Source organism: Camelus bactrianus, chromosome 17 (genome assembly GCF_048773025.1).
Source record: "Camelus bactrianus isolate YW-2024 breed Bactrian camel chromosome 17, ASM4877302v1, whole genome shotgun sequence".
Taxonomy (NCBI): domain Eukaryota; kingdom Metazoa; phylum Chordata; class Mammalia; order Artiodactyla; family Camelidae; genus Camelus; species Camelus bactrianus.
This window is the reverse complement of record NC_133555.1, coordinates 41290225-41306035: the sequence shown is the minus strand read 5'-3', so window position 1 is coordinate 41306035 and position 15811 is coordinate 41290225. Positions and strand designations below refer to the sequence as shown.

At 37.9% G+C, this 15811-nt stretch overlaps 1 protein-coding gene across 3 annotated transcripts in view; it reads right to left on the bottom strand.

Annotated features, from left to right (window-relative positions):
- SCN10A (sodium voltage-gated channel alpha subunit 10) overlaps nucleotides 1-14215 on the bottom strand; it is a 76954-nt gene extending 62739 nt beyond the window's left edge. For all 3 annotated transcript variants that reach the window (XM_010945964.3, XM_045509736.2, XM_045509737.2), the window contains exons 1-3: nucleotides 13226-14215; nucleotides 11721-11839; nucleotides 7941-8021 (exon numbers count right to left, since the gene is read on the bottom strand). In XM_010945964.3, the coding sequence (XP_010944266.2) occupies nucleotides 7941-8021; nucleotides 11721-11839; nucleotides 13226-13495 (470 nt within the window). In that variant the 5' untranslated portion in view covers nucleotides 13496-14215. The remainder of the gene's footprint in view (nucleotides 1-7940; nucleotides 8022-11720; nucleotides 11840-13225) is intronic.
- Nucleotides 14216-15811: the final 1596 nt, after the last annotated feature.

The following is a 15811-nucleotide window of genomic DNA, read 5'->3' as shown; positions in this document are numbered from 1 at the left end:
TTGTGTCTGGCTGATTTTACTTAGCATAATGTTTTAAAGGCTCATCCATGTTGTGACATGTACCAGAATCTCATTCGTTTTTAAGGCTGACGAGTATTATTCCGTTGTATGTATATACCGTAGATATAAGGTAAAATGTCTGCTTGTTTACATACATAACAGTCACTAATTTTAAATGCCAGTCACATTATAAGAAATACAGTAGTTCTGATAAAGGAATTCTACCGATCATTTCCTGCTTTCTTTCCAATTATAATTATTTGTCATTGGTTTTTAAGCTGGTTTCATATCTTACCAGCAAGGGTATAACTTTGCTTGTTTTACTATGAGGGCAAATGATGACGCTACAGTTTTCATGTCTTTCAACCTTTAACATCAAATTTTGACAATTTTGTACTGGAAATCCTTACTTTGTATAGAGAAAGTCAATTGGTTTAAAAGTGATAAACTTTTTTGGAAAATGATATGAAAGCTTTGGTAGCTTTCTGTTATTATTTCATAAAAATGTTAACAGATAATGAACTAAGTACTAGAAAAAACGGATCATTGATCCAATAAAATTTAATGATCATCTTTCATTGTCAGGCTCCCTGTTTTCTTACTTATCTTTATCTGCCTTTGTGAGATTATCCACATCCATTGCCCACTTGTCTCATGACATACAGATTCAAGGTTTATATTTGTGACAGAGTCCATTCATATTTGTGACCTTATTTCATATTGTAGGATTTGTTTTTCTATTTTCATCACCATTGTTATGTTTCTGCAAACTGCCTGTGAAATGATGGTTCATTTTTTTGAATTGTGATATTTTGCAACAAGTAGGAATGACAAATGCAAGTTTAACAAACGTAAACCACAAATGTGAATGTGATGTCAGACGACAATAAAATCGTTAAGGTCAACTACCCATGATTAACTCCAGGTTAACCAGTGTGAACTAAGTCAGTCCCTGAAGCACAAACACAGCTTTTAAAAACATAAAAATTCAGAAGTTCTGTGAAAATTGTGATTAATCTTCTATTTCAGATTTTTAAATTATCTGTGCATAAAATGACTGTATTGTTTTTTCTTCTGAATCTGTCAAGTGATTTAGAGGCTACTGAGATACTTCGATCACTTATTGAGAAACACTGTAGGGGATGAGAGAGCTGAATTGCTCTGCAGAACAGAGGGAGAACTTGGAATTCCTAGGGACAATACAGAAGGAAGACCACAAGGCAGAAAGACGGAAAAGCAACCCAAAGAGACAGCTTTCTTCTTCACTTTGTCCTGGTGATTCTCTGGTTTCTTTCTGAGCACTAGAAGCGATTTAAAAAATGGAATACACACATACATGGAATGGAATATATACATAACCCTCTCACAAGCAGACAGATAGGCAGGCAGGCAGGAGGCAGGGAACTACCTTTATCAGCAGGTAACAGGGCAAAGTTAATGTTTCAAGGAGGTATAAGGGCAAGGAGGGGAGATAAGGGATGGAAACCACTTGTGTCCAAAAGACTGTTTCAAGAACATGGCAGTAGGGTTGGCTCCTGGTGCTGCACTGACTACAGTTTAATTTTTACTAAAAAATACACAGCATGATCGTTGCAGCCCCAGTCTACCCCAAGGAGATCTACTCTTTTCCTCCCAGAGACAGTACTTAACCCATGGCTATTACCAGTTTTGTTATCAGTTTTTCAAAAATAAAATCCAGAGTCTGATAATTTTCTTGAGGCCAAGGATGCTATCTCTTTAAACAATATCTCTTATTTCCATTAATTCTCTTTCCTTTCCCTTCTGTGTCACTTAATACCTGTCACATAAATTTCTAGCACTAGGACCAGATAGGTTGATTTTTATCTTTGCTGTTTTTAAAATTGTGTTTATAAAGGAAACTTTGTCACAATTTAATTAATACAAAGTCTGAAGAATAGATTTAATAATTACTGGGAATGGAAATTGGTACAACTTTGGAAAACAGTTTGGTAGTATCTCACAAACTAAAATTGTACATCCCTTTGAGCCAGCAATCCCATTCCCCTCACATTTACGCACATTGCGTATGCAAAGATACATGTGTAAGGATGTTCACCAAAGAATCATGATGGCAAAATATGAGGATTATGTTGATTAGGATCAACAGAAATACCTAATCCATAGAATAACAGTTACATAAATTTTGCACCATCCATGTAAGTAAAATCTTTTCAGTCAGTTTCTGCAAAACATGCTGCTGAGATTTTTATTGGGATTTCATTGAATCTATAGATTAATGTGGGCAGCACTGACATTTTTAACAATAGTGAGTCTTCTCATTCATTAAATTTATTTAGATACTTTAAAATTTCTCTCAGTAAAGTTCTGTCATTGTCAAAATACTTTATACTGTCATTTTTTTCAGCATAAAAGACTTGTGCATATTTTTTACATTAACTTTTGGGTTTATAAGTTCTGTTCTTTTCTTTTCTAGCTAATTAATTTTTTCTTTTACATTATTCATTTCTTCTTGCTGTTTTCATTTATTTTATTCTTCTTTTTATAGTTTTAGGTTAAGTAATTCATTTTTTACTGATATAAATATTCTATGCTTCAGTGCTATGGATTATCCTCTGTGCTCATCTTTAACTGCACCCTATAGGTGCTGATTAAAGTGTTCTTGAATTTTTTCTACCCTAGAAATTCTATAATTTTGGTCTGTAGCTTTTCTTTCAACTAAGATTTCTTTAAGAGAGGTTTTAAAAATTTTACCAAATGGAAAGACCTCTCTTTTTTTTTTTCTGATTTTGTTTTTATTTTCTCATTTTATTGCAGTGAGATAAAAGGATATTTTATTATTTCTACTTTGGGATATTATTAAGGTTTTTTTGTTTAATATTTGGCTGATTTATATGATTATTCTTCAGGGAATATAGTTTTAAATGTATTAATTAGATCTCATTAATTATGTTACTTCGGTCATCTATTTCTTTATATACCTTTTAATGCATTTGATCTGTCAGGGCTGAAAGAAATTAATTACACTTTTCTATCTCTATAATGTTCTTGTCTATTTACCCTAATATTCCCATAAGTTTTGATTTGTGAACATTGTTGTCGCATTATTTGTTTGTGAAGATATACATTACTGTTTATGAATTGTTAAGTATTACTGTGTGTCATTTTTCTTCTGTTTAATAATTTTTGGCCTAAAGCCCACCTTCCCTGATATTAAGATCATGCCTCCTGCTCTTTCTGTTTGCTTTTGCCTATATCTTTGTCCATTCTTTAATTTTTGGCCTTTCTGTATTACTATGAGCAGTACATTTTTGAGTTAACATACAGTTTAATATTGCTTTGTTATAAAACACAAATTTTTTTAAGCAGATGAGTCAAATTCATTTATATTTATTGACATGATAGATTTATTTGATCTAAGTTTGCTTATATTCTGTTATGTTTTTAATCATTTAAAAAATATTTCATTGTCTGGTATATTTTACTTGCTTTATTTTTCCTCTGTATGATTCTGAATGTTGAAAAGCTTTTATTTTAGTTCTAGTAGTTGCCTTAAAAGTATACATGCACAGTTATAATTAGAACTCTGTACGTTGCCCTTAGGATGCTATCTCTTTAAACAGTATCTCTTAATTTTCATTAATTCTTTCCTTTTCCCTCTGTTTTATCCATCATATGATTGTATTTAATAATATCTTTTTCCTGCTTACCTTTGTACTGTTAAATATAATTTTAAACTTCTTTATACATCAACTTTAAAGAATGCACTTTAACTTCTCACTATAATAGAAGCAACAATAAATGTACATCCTCAGCTCCCACGTATTCCCCTCTTCCTAGTCCCAGTTTTTGCTATTTGTACCCTGTCAGCATTTTCAGGGCCTCCGGGATTTTCGGGGGTAAAATGCCCTGATCCTCATTTTTATCCCTCTCTGCAGGCACTGTTGTTTAACAAGCCCTGGTCTGCTGAGTCATTTACCAGTCCTCCACCCACTTTCGGTCTTCGAGATTGTTTTGACATCTTTTGTCCTCTGTGCTTCCTTTTCTACTTCTCTTTGTTCTTGTATATTCTTATTCCCATGCTGTCATTTCATTGGCATTTTGAGAGGGCTGGGGTAAAATATTCATGCTATCTTCCACATTTAACCAGGATCCCCAAAATAACTCTTACTTTTGAGAGAAAATGCTTTGCATTAAAAGTTTAAAAGGATAAAAATTTTACATGCCATATCATCTCAGCATACATATAGAGAAAATAAACTAAAACACTAACAGCGATTTATCTACCTAGTTGCTATCTTCTGACTTTTGTTTTTCAGTGTTCTGCATTTTATGCAATAGTCACTTACTTTAAAATTATTTTTTTAAAGCTTTTCATTATGATATGTAATATGCATAATGAAAATGAACATGAAATTGAAATTAGTTGTAAAGTGAATGTCTGTGTATTAGTCGGCTCAGGCTGCCATAACAAATACCATAGACTGAGTGGTTACACATCTAATATTTATTTTCTCACAGTTCTAGGGGCAGGTGCTGGCATCATCAGATTCTGGTGAGAGCCCTCTTCCTGGCTTGCTAATGGCAGTTTCTTGCTGTGCCCTTACATGGTGGAGAGAGAGCTCTGGGGTCCATTCTTCCTATAAAGGTACCAGCTCTGTTGGATCCTAGCTCTGTCCTTACGACCTCATTTAAGCTAAATTGGCCTGCTTAAAGTCTCCTTCTCCAGTACAGTCACATGAGGTAGGGGTTAGGGCTTCAATACATGAGTTTGGGAGGCCACTATTCAGTCCACAGCAGCTCTGTGACAACTAATCATGTCACTAAATTGTACATTTTGAGCACCCACAAGCCCCTTCTCTCCTCTGCCTTTACAGGTTACTACTATCCTAATTTTTGGTGGTTTTTTTTCTTGCCTTTTAAATTTATATTTTTACCTCCTAAGTATGTATCCCTAAACAAAACAGTTGTTTTGTTTGTTTTTGAATTTTGTATAAATGGAATCATATTTTTGTAATATTTTGTGTCTGGCTTTTTTTGTTCAATATTATATTCTGAAGATTCATTCTTATGTGGAGATAGTTTATTCATATCCACTGATGTAAATGATCCCTTCTTAAGGATTTAACAGAGATATTTAATGTATTCAAAAATATATGAACATTTTGGTTGTTTCTACTTTGGGGCTTTTATAGGGAAGGTGCATGGACTTTCTTGCAGCTGTACCCTGGTGCCTATAAGTACATATTTCTGTTGAGTGTATGTATCTAACAGTATAATTAGAGGATCACAGTATATGTGTGTTTTCACCTTTACTTGATAATATCCACTGCTTTCCAAAAAGGTTGTACAAATTTACATTCCCACCAGAAATATGAGTTTCTGTGGCTCCATATCTTTCTCAATACTTGATATTGTCACACTTAGAATTGTCCTCATTTGATGAGTATGTAATAATCTCTCAGTGTGATTTTATTCGCATTTCCTTGATTAAGAAAAAGGTTAGGAATATTTTCATATGTTTATCAACCATGTGGATTTCTACTTTTGTGAAATGCCTATTTAATTTTTTTGCTCATTTTCCAATTGATTGCTCTGACATATTTCTAATTCATTTGCAGGGGGCCATTATTCTGGATATAAACACTTTTTAGGCATATATGTTGCAAATATCTTCTACTCTGTAGCTTTACTTTTTCACTCTCATAAAGTTGTCCTCTGATTAACAGAAATTCTTAATTTTAGCATACTAAAACATATCAGTATTTTCCTCCATGGTTAGTGCTTCTTGTGTCATATGTAATAAATCTTTCCCTAACCTGAGGTCATGAAGACATTCTCCTTTGTTTGTTTGTTTTTTAACCTTCTGAAAACTTTATGTCTTTGTCTTTCACAAAGAAATTTTGATTCTTTTTTTAATTAAAAAATTTTCTTTAAATTTTGGTGGGAGAGGTAATTAGGTTTATTTTCTTTTAATGGAGGTACTGGGGATTGAACCTAGGACCTCATGCATGCTAAGCACACACTCTACCACTAAGCTATACCCTCCCCCAGAAATTTAGATCTTAATCCACCTAGCATTGATTCTTGTGCATGGTGTAAAGCTGGATGTTCAATGTAATTTTTCTGTTCGAATTTTTAATTCTTTAGCATCATTTACTGAATACCGCCCTTTCTCGGTTGTTCTGCAATGCCACTTTTGTTGCCAATTCAAGGTCTGTATGTGCATTGGCCTATTTACGGGCCAACTGCTCTGTTCCACTGGTCTGACGAATCGTATGCCAATGGCACACTGCTTCAATTATTAGAGCTTTATAGTAAATCTTGATATCCAGTAGAGCACATTATTTTCTCCCACCTTGTTTTTCTTCCTCAAAAGTGTCTTGGTTATAATTTGCTCTTTGCATTTTCATATAAATCTTAGAGTCAGTTTGTCAATTTATACAAAAAAAAGCCTGTTGGGATTTTGATTGGAATCATATTAAATTTATTAGTCATTTTGGGGAGTCTTACAATATTGTGCCTTTGAATGTAAGAATATAATATATCACTCCATTTTGGGGGTTTTCTTAATATTTTTATAATTTTCTTTATAGAGATCTTACTCATACTTTGATAATCTTATTTCTAGAAACTTGGTATTTTTAACTGCCAGTGTAAATCGTATTTTTAAAAACTATTTCATTTTCTGTTTGTTGCTAGTATATAGAGATACAATTGATTTATGTGTATCAATTTGTACCTAGCTACTTTCCTATACTCTCTTATTAATTCTAATGGTTAATCTCTGGATTATATTGGCCATTTTATGCTCACAGTTATAGTATGTGTATATCGTGGCATCTTTGGTATTTCTTTCCTTATTCTTATACTTGTTATTTCTTCTCCTTGTCTTACTACACTGGCTAAAATCTCCTTTGCAAAGTTGAATAGAACTGATGAAACAGACATCTTTTCCTTTTCCCCCCGTCTAATCTCAAAGAGAAAGTTTGCCATGTTTCACAATTAAATATGATGTTTGCTCCTTTCTTCCAGTGGTTACCCTTTATAATAGTATAGCAATTCCCTTTTATTCCTACTTTTCTAAGAGTTTTTAATCACAAACAGGTATCAAACTTTATGAAATGATTTTTCAGCATCAAGATGGCCACTTGATATTTCTTCATTAACTGATTAATAGAAATAGAACATATTTCCTATTGTAGCAGGTATTAATATAGTCAGAAAAAGATAAAAATAAGGAAGTTGGAAAAAGAGAAAGGTCTACAGAACACCAAAAATATGTCTGGCTTGAGCTGGGCCAGGGGCACCCCTCCCAGATGTGTTGGTACAGGATGTTTTTGAAAAGGCCCCATAGTCTGAAACTACAGAGATTCCATCACTAACCCAGGGAGACAGAATAATCTCAGGAATATTAAGGTCACTTTGAAGTATACAAGTCATGATAACTTAAACAGCTTCATTGATGGGTCATTTTCTGATACGTTCCAGGACCATTTGTTCTTAGCTCTGCCTCACTTTTGCTCCTGTCTCTCTTTCCAAGTGGCTCTTCCCTCAGCTTCACTCAGGTGTGCACATAGCAGGTGAATGTGTGTGTGGGTGGGGTGGGGTGGAAGGCAGGGGGTTCATCTGCCCAGGTCACCCCAGACAATGACATCAGACCCTCTGGGGTTGGGACCCAGGCATCCATATTTTAAAAAATCTCCCCAGGGGATTCCAACAGGCAGTCAAGGTTGAGAATTTTTAATCTATAGTTCTTTGAAGCTGAAAATCAGATGTACATTTATGAAACAAAGTCCACAGAGAAGACATTTAACCATTACAAAATCAAATAGGCAATAGGATTCCACGTTGCCTGGATGAGACCCAGCAGGATGAATAAAAGAAACAAGCCGCCCAGTGAAGGAAGAGAAGGAGAGGACACAAAGGAAAAGCACAAGAATGACAGCAAATCTACTCACTCGATTTTCTCTGGAAGTTCGGTTTGGGTCATGCCCACACAGTTGACCAAAATAGTGATTGTTATAAATAAACTGAACCACCTGAGAGGCCTGTGTTAAGGAAAAGCTGAGAGTCACCATGTTTTCCACATGTCACTCACGATCACCTAGACGCCTGAATTGATTAAATTCATAACTCTTTCCCGGGATCAGCTTTATGGTCTTGTCACATGACAACTGCTAACACTTACTGAGTGCCCACCCTGGGGTGAAAACTTCATCCACGTTACTTCCAATACAACAAGTCTACAGGTGGATATTATTACCTACCCATTAGAGCTAAGAAAATAGGCTGACAAAGCTTGAATATTTTTCCAAGGTCATACAGATAGTCAACCATGGCGCTGAGATGTGGACTCAGACTGCAAGATGAAAGGAAACAGAATCTGTTCCAAAATGTTCTTCTGCCTTGACATCTGCATTTCACTATACAGTATGGCCTGAAATTTCATCCTGCAAATGTCTTTTTTCCTCAAAGACAAAGAGAATGCTATGGTCCCCCTTATCCATGGTTTCATTTTCTGCCATTTCAGTTAACCATAGTCAGTGGTGGTCTGAAAATATTAAATGGTAAATCCCAGAAATAATTCATAAGTTTTAAATTACCCATCATTCTGAGTTAGCTTGATGACATCTCAGCCATGCTACTCTCTCCCACCAGGGACCCCCAACCATCAACATTGTTTCTTTTTTTTTTTTTTCAGTGGTGTGAACTCAAGACCTCATGCATGCTAAGAACACAGTCTACTACTGAGCTATTTCCCTCCCCACCGACACTGCTTCTGACACCCAACCATCAACATCATCATGTCCCCACAATACAGGATCACCCGAAGCAGATGATCCTCCCTCTGATTTATGGTCAGAAGGTCACTGGCAGCCTGACGCTGTGTCACAGTGCCTATGTCATTCATCTCACTTCACCTCATCACATGGGTTTTATCTCACCTCACATCATCACAAGAAGAAGGATGCGTAGAGTACAGTAAGAAATTTTTAGAGAGAGATCACATTCACCTAACTTTTATTACAGTATTTTGTTAGAATTGCTCTATTTTATTATTAGTTATTGTTGTCAAATCTTTTACTGTGCCTAGTTTATAACTCAAACTTTACCATAGGCAGATATGTATAGGAAAAAACGTAGTATATATGGGCCTGGTACTATCTGTGGTTTCAGACATCCACTGGGGGTCTGGGAACGCGTCTCCAATGGATAGTAGGGGATGACTGTACTCCTAGGAAGTCAGAGATAAGGGGAGGGCTACAAGTTTTCATGGGAATTAGGTTAGTCAGATTGTCTGAGATCAGTCACACTAAGGAAATGGACATCTGGTTAGGAATGGTAGAGGCAGCACAGGGGAGTGAAATGCTGGCTCAAGGAGAACATTCCAAACAGGATTAGGCTGTCATGGAGAACTCTGAATAGCAAGAGAGGAGAATTTTACAGGAGAGGTTGGGGGCAAAGGGATTACCAGAAAGGGAAGGAGACACTGAAAAGGAAGGTGAGTGGAAGAGGGTAAATAGATGGAGAAGAAATGTTGATAGGAAAATCCACAGATAAATTTCTCCCACTGGACATTTTTTTGAGGACTAGGCGGGTTCCTAACAGTTACTTCCTAAAGAAAGACAATGCCTGAAGAGAAACTTGACCTACAGAGAGAGTGAACTACTCATCTTTCATAATTTCAATTTGAGCAGAAGTATCTAAATCTATTTTAGGTTTCTGTAAATGCCTTTAATGTGCCCTGTTTTGCAGTTACTTAGGAACACATCTATTTTGAAAGGGGAAATTCTACTAATTAAGCCACATTTTCCTGTTGACTTGCAATTAAATTAAGAAATGTGTTCACATAGGGGGAAACGTTAACCCAAGGATTAAATTAAAATCATATCTCCAACTCCACAAGCCTTTGGAAGAATTATAATTTATTCTGATAATATTACTTATGAAAACATTCATAGCAAATTTTATTAGAATTATAATTTTGGTGAAATATTAATAATAGGACATTGAGAATTCCATACCTTGAAGAATATTTTGGGGGACTGGAGCTACCAAATTCATGAGATCTAAATATATAAATGCAGATTTTTATGAGGAGACCCTTAATAGCTTTTCTGTCTGGCTGTGACTCCACCCAGAAATTATTTACTCATCAAGTCTCAAAACAAAAAGCATATTTACTGGTTACTTGGTTCTTTAAGGGGATTTTATTTCTAATTAGTTGTTTCTTAGTGAACTAGATGTAATTCAACCAGGATAGATGAAGAGGTATTTGTATATTTGCTATTTTTATTTCTAATTTTTATGTAATTGTATATATTTTTAAAAATACCCAAGTAGAGGTAACATACTGAGAGAATAGATTACTCTAATTTATTTCCATTAACTGCCTACTTCCTTATTGCTGATACTGCTCTAAGCAAGAGGCAGGCTGGACCTTATAACAAGCTGTGTGACCCTGGACAATTAATTTAATGCCTCTGAGTACCAGTTTCATCATCTGTAAGATGAGGATGCTAATCCCTTCTTCAGGGGTTTCTATACCTATGACAATGTTGATGCTTGGAAGATATTTAGCAAATGGTAGCCTAATATTATCATTAAATACTCTTCTACAGCATTAGGAAAGCCAAGACTGAATGAAGAAAATATAATTCCCACTAGTTGGCAATAAAGATAAAGCACGTAAAGGGAAAATGTAATGCAACTGTATCTAGCAGTGCAGTTCCATGTGGAGATGACTGTGCCAGGTCTGCTAGTTCACTGAGTGCTGTCCAGCGATCCAGCAAGCTGCCCCAGAGGGTAAGGAGAGAGCTCCTTTAACTGCACCCTCCCTGAGAAAAGGCTGGCTACCATCTGCCAGGCAGCTGAGGCAAGACTGTTCTTGCAAATCAACCTCGTAGAAGCCAGGGCTGAACTTGTTATTAGGAACCTCCAATTTGGACAGTCACCAGGGAAGATCCTTGGAAACCAAGCCAAAGTCTCTTGTTTGTCCTAGTTTGGCTTGCCTTGGGGGCGGGAGGGAAGAGAAACAAGAGCTGGAGGCAGCTTCTGAAGCTACCTAAAGCAATTAATTTAATACAGACATTTGACCAATGTGTCTCTAATTATGACTACATTCCCCAATGGCATGAACCTCAGATTACTGACATTTTTAACCTGCTAGTAGTTTGGGGGTAACTTGTGCCGTAGGCAGTGTCCCATGACCAATATGGTCCCATTGAGATGGTCTTCGTTCTGCCCATTGCAGTCTGTTCTCTTTGCCCTCTAGGAAGAGCTGCTCTTTTGCCAACTAAGCAGCCACTCCACATCATGGCAATGGCACAGAGTAACAACCCACACCCATCTCATTTGCCCAAAGAAGCCTTGGGGCCTCCTACTGGTTATTACTTTGTGGGAAGAGCAGGCCACGTGTGGTGAGAATGTGCCTGGGTGCATCAGCAATCTCCCCTCATAAAGAGGATATTTTTCAAGTTGTGCATCCACAGATGTGTCCAGACTAGTCTAGGTGAACCCAAACCCACCTGTGGGTTGCTTGAACACCTCCTGTGTCTTGGGACTGCATTCCGATGTTGAATATATTAAAGCCACAAACTCTTTTTTCAATTTAACGATCTCATTGTTTTAGGATTCAACTGGAGGAAGGCTCTATTGTTAACCCCTGAAGAAGGTACTGGACACAGCAGGCAAGGCCTGATTCTAACACATGCAAGAGGCAACTGTGCAAAGGATACGAGTGGACAGACACTTTGATGGCTGTTCTTCTGATCAGGTTGAAAGGGCTGAATAACCACAGGGCCCGAGTGGCACTAAACCGTGAAATGGTCCTCTCTTTGTTGAGCACCATAAATGTCTACAACAAAACAAAAGAGAAGGTGGATCTCCAGTGAGAAACACACATCCTCCCCCAACCATGGTTTTCAGCATAAGTGAGATCACCTCAGGCTCAAGAGAGAACCCATGGGTCAATGAGAGGCAAACGGAGGGGCAGGGAGTTAGGGAGGATTAGGAACTAAAAGCCATATCTTCACCCTCCTAGCAAGACCCCAAGCCCCATGGCTCACTGCATCAAGGTGGGCTCCTGAGAGTGCCCAGTGAACAGGAAGCTGACCCGGGGGCTGGTGAGATGCATCGTGCCCAGGGTGAGGACTGGCAGCAGGAGAGTGGGGTTCTGGTTGCATGTAATTCCTCTTCTGATTAGTGGATCATCCCTGGTCTATGATGGTCCTTCTGTTCTCCACCTCCTAGGTCTCCCCTTTTACACCCTGTACTGTACCCTCCTCTGAGCATCTAGGGGGATGCAGGCTTTTAGCAGGTGAGAGGAGAGAAAAGACATTCCAGTGCCTTTTAATTTGCTCTACAAACCATATTTGAGGTGATTCATTCCTGCCCCGCCCAACTCCCAAACACACACACACCACTGTTTTCATCCAAGATACAACACAAACTGGATAATTGGCATGAAATAGCTCTTGTTCAAACTAGTGGTTCACAAACTTTGATTTCAGGACCCTTTATACTCTTAAAAATTATTTAGGACTTTAAAGGTTAATGTTTATACCTTTTTGCTTATACCGTGTGTGTATGTATATGTGTGTGTGTGTGTGTGTGTGTGTCTATAAGCGCGCGCATGTGTGTGTATACTATTAGAAATTTAACACATAGAAAATTTAAAAACACAGGCATATACAAACATACATTCTAGTAGACAGATGTGATCCTCCATCAATAGCCTCTGTGTTCACTATTACATGTTCATAAAAGTGTGAGTGAAAAAGACAAATGACATCTAAGTATTGTTAAGAAATACTTTTGAACTCCTGAAAGGTTTTGGGAACCCCAGGGGGTTTTAGATCATACTTCGAGGACCATTGGTTTAAATCACCCTGATTTTGGTTCCCTTTCCTTACTCTACCCACTACCTACCAGCCTCAAGACCTCTGCTCCCTGCTTGCAAAGAGAGCTAACACCTCTGAAAATTTGAGGCCAGAACTCATCCAAGGAAACAGCCAAATTCCTCTGAAAACTCCACAGCAGCTGTCACTGCTTTTGAGGATTGGGGTTTAATTAACCTCTACCATAAACACCATTGAGATTCAAAGACAGCATCAAGGAGGTGAGTTAGATCTATTTTTCATTAATGGAGTCCAGTTTACAGCCACATCAGCCAGGGTGCAGGAGGGCTCCCAGGCTTCCTCTCCCAGAGCAGAGAACAGCCGTTCCGGCCAGCAGCCCTTACCCGGTGTGTATTGTAGAAGGGGTCCAAGTCCTCCAAGGGCTCCCCGACCAGCTCTGCCGGGAGCTTGCCATAGAACTTGGGCAGCTTGTTGCAGGCTTTCAAGCATAGCTGTGGCCGAGACTTCTCTTCTTGGTCCTTCTGCTTCTTGGGCTTCTCTTGGACTTTCTTTGCCGCCTGCTTGGCAGCAATTCGTTTTTCAATAGCCACCAGGGACTCTGGAGTGAATCGACGGAAGTGGGGAGCTTGCGGGGACCCAAAGGGGAATTCCATCTTCTCATTCTTCTTCAGGAAGAATTTATACTCTTAGGAGGGTGGACATAACCACAGAGAGGTAACAGTGTGCCCACTGGCCCTTTCCCTCCCATCTCTCCCACCCTGATTGCTAGAATAGAACAGTTTCTTCCCCAACCTGTCTCCAGTTACTTCCTTAACTCACACTGAGCTCCCCCGGGACCTCACTGCCCCTGCAGCATGCTCAGGGGGAGGCTGTTTATTCCACCCTACTCCAGGTAACTCAGAGTCATGTCTACACTCTCTGTGAGCTTCCAAGTCATTGCCTCTTCATCACTTTGTAACACATCCCCACCAGATTCAACCATACTGCCCTCTCTCCTTGTTTCTAGGACCACTGAACAGCAGTCACTCTCCTGCATTCATCAAAAACTTCAGGTCATGGTCTACTTTATCTTGAATCTCATCCTACTTTTTGACCACAACTTTTAATATATTTTTATATTATTGATTTATATATTTTTAAATTAAAAAAAAATTTTATTGAAGTATGGTCAATTTAAAATGTGTCCATTTCTCAACATAACACCATTTGCAGCAACATGGATGCTCCTGGAGAATGTCATTCTAAATGAAGTAAGCCAGAAAGAGAAAGAAAAATACCATATGAGATTGTTCATATGTGAAATCTAAAAACAAACAAACAAAACATAAATACAAAACAGAAACAGACTCATAGATATAGAATAGAGACTTGTGGTTGCCAAGGGGGTGGGGGGTGGGAAGGGATAGACTAGGATTTCAAAATGTAGAATAGATAAACAAGATTATACTGTATAGCACAGGGAAATATACACAAGATCTTATTGTAGCTCACAGAGAAAAAAATGTGACAATGAATATATATATGTTCATGTATAACTGAAAAATTGTGCTCTACACTGGAATTTGACACAACATTGTAAAATGATTATAAATCAATAAAAAATGTTCCAAAAAAAGAAAAATTGTCCATTTCTAGTGCACAGAAATTAACACGTTTCAGTCATCCATAATGCATACATATACATACATGCCTTTTCCAATCTATTATTTATTGACATTTTCAATGTTTCTCCCCCAATCTGAACTTCATTTGGACCCCTGGGCTAATTTCTCTTTGTCCATAGCTGAATACTTCTCTCCACATCCAGATCAGATCCCATGGTCTACCATTTTGACCACTCCCCTGTCCTTACCCTAAATACCAAGTCTAGGTCAATCTAGATGAGTCTAATTCAGGTTTCTCTGAATCTGAACTATTGAAGGGTGATGGGGAACATCGATGCCCCTTGGGAATCATAGGGTTTCTCTAGGAAACAGTTTATTCTAGTCTGATATTTCAAATACTGTTCATCTTTTCTGACTACTACTTTCCATTTCCTCCTGCAGTAAGATAATAATCATGCTCCCTACCTCACAAAGGAAACACAGCTCCCTCAACCTCATGCCCCCCAAGCCTCCAGCTTACCTGTGTTTACATGCTCCTTTCCTCCCTTCCTCCTGACACAGCCGGGAGAATATCACCTCTCATTCTAACTGAGGCCAATCTTTTCCTTCTGCTTTGGATCTTACCCCCTCACTACCTCATTTCTCTCTCTCTGCTGGCTCCTTCCTGTCAACATTTAGAGATGCTTAAGTCTCCTTCAGCTTTAAAAACTTTTACCTGATACACAGCCCGTCCAGTTCTTCCCTCTTCTCCTTCCATCCTCTACTGAGTTTCATAAAGAGCTCATTTCCACTCACTGTCTCAGGTCATTCTGCAGTTTTAGCAGCTTGACTTCTGTGTCCAGTGACACACTAAAATGCCTCCTTGCAAGGACAGCAGAGACCTTCCTGAATTCAGGGGGAACTTCTCAGTTCTGATTTTGATGGGGCTATTGGCTATTTTGACTACTTCCTCCTTCTTTAACCACAGTCTGTCCTCAACTGCTGTGACACACTCAATCTCCTTTTCCTCACTTTCTCCCATATGTGACTATGACTCTTGGGGCTCTACATTATGCTTTTTAAATTTTTGAATAATGGTAATAATAATAACATCAACAGCACTGATAATACCTAGCATTTGCAGAGACCTACTATGTTCCAGATTCTGGATTAAGAAATTTGCATGCATTAACATATTAATCATCACTGTACCCAATGAGGTATTACCTCTAATACATAAATGAGAAACCAGAGTGGCAAAGTTGACTTTCCCAAGATCACAATGTTAGTAAGTGGCAGGACAGGTACTCCATCCTGGGTCTGTCTGACACCATCTCCTGAGAGCATTTCATCCATACCCATGGTTTCAGTTCTCATATATTTGCA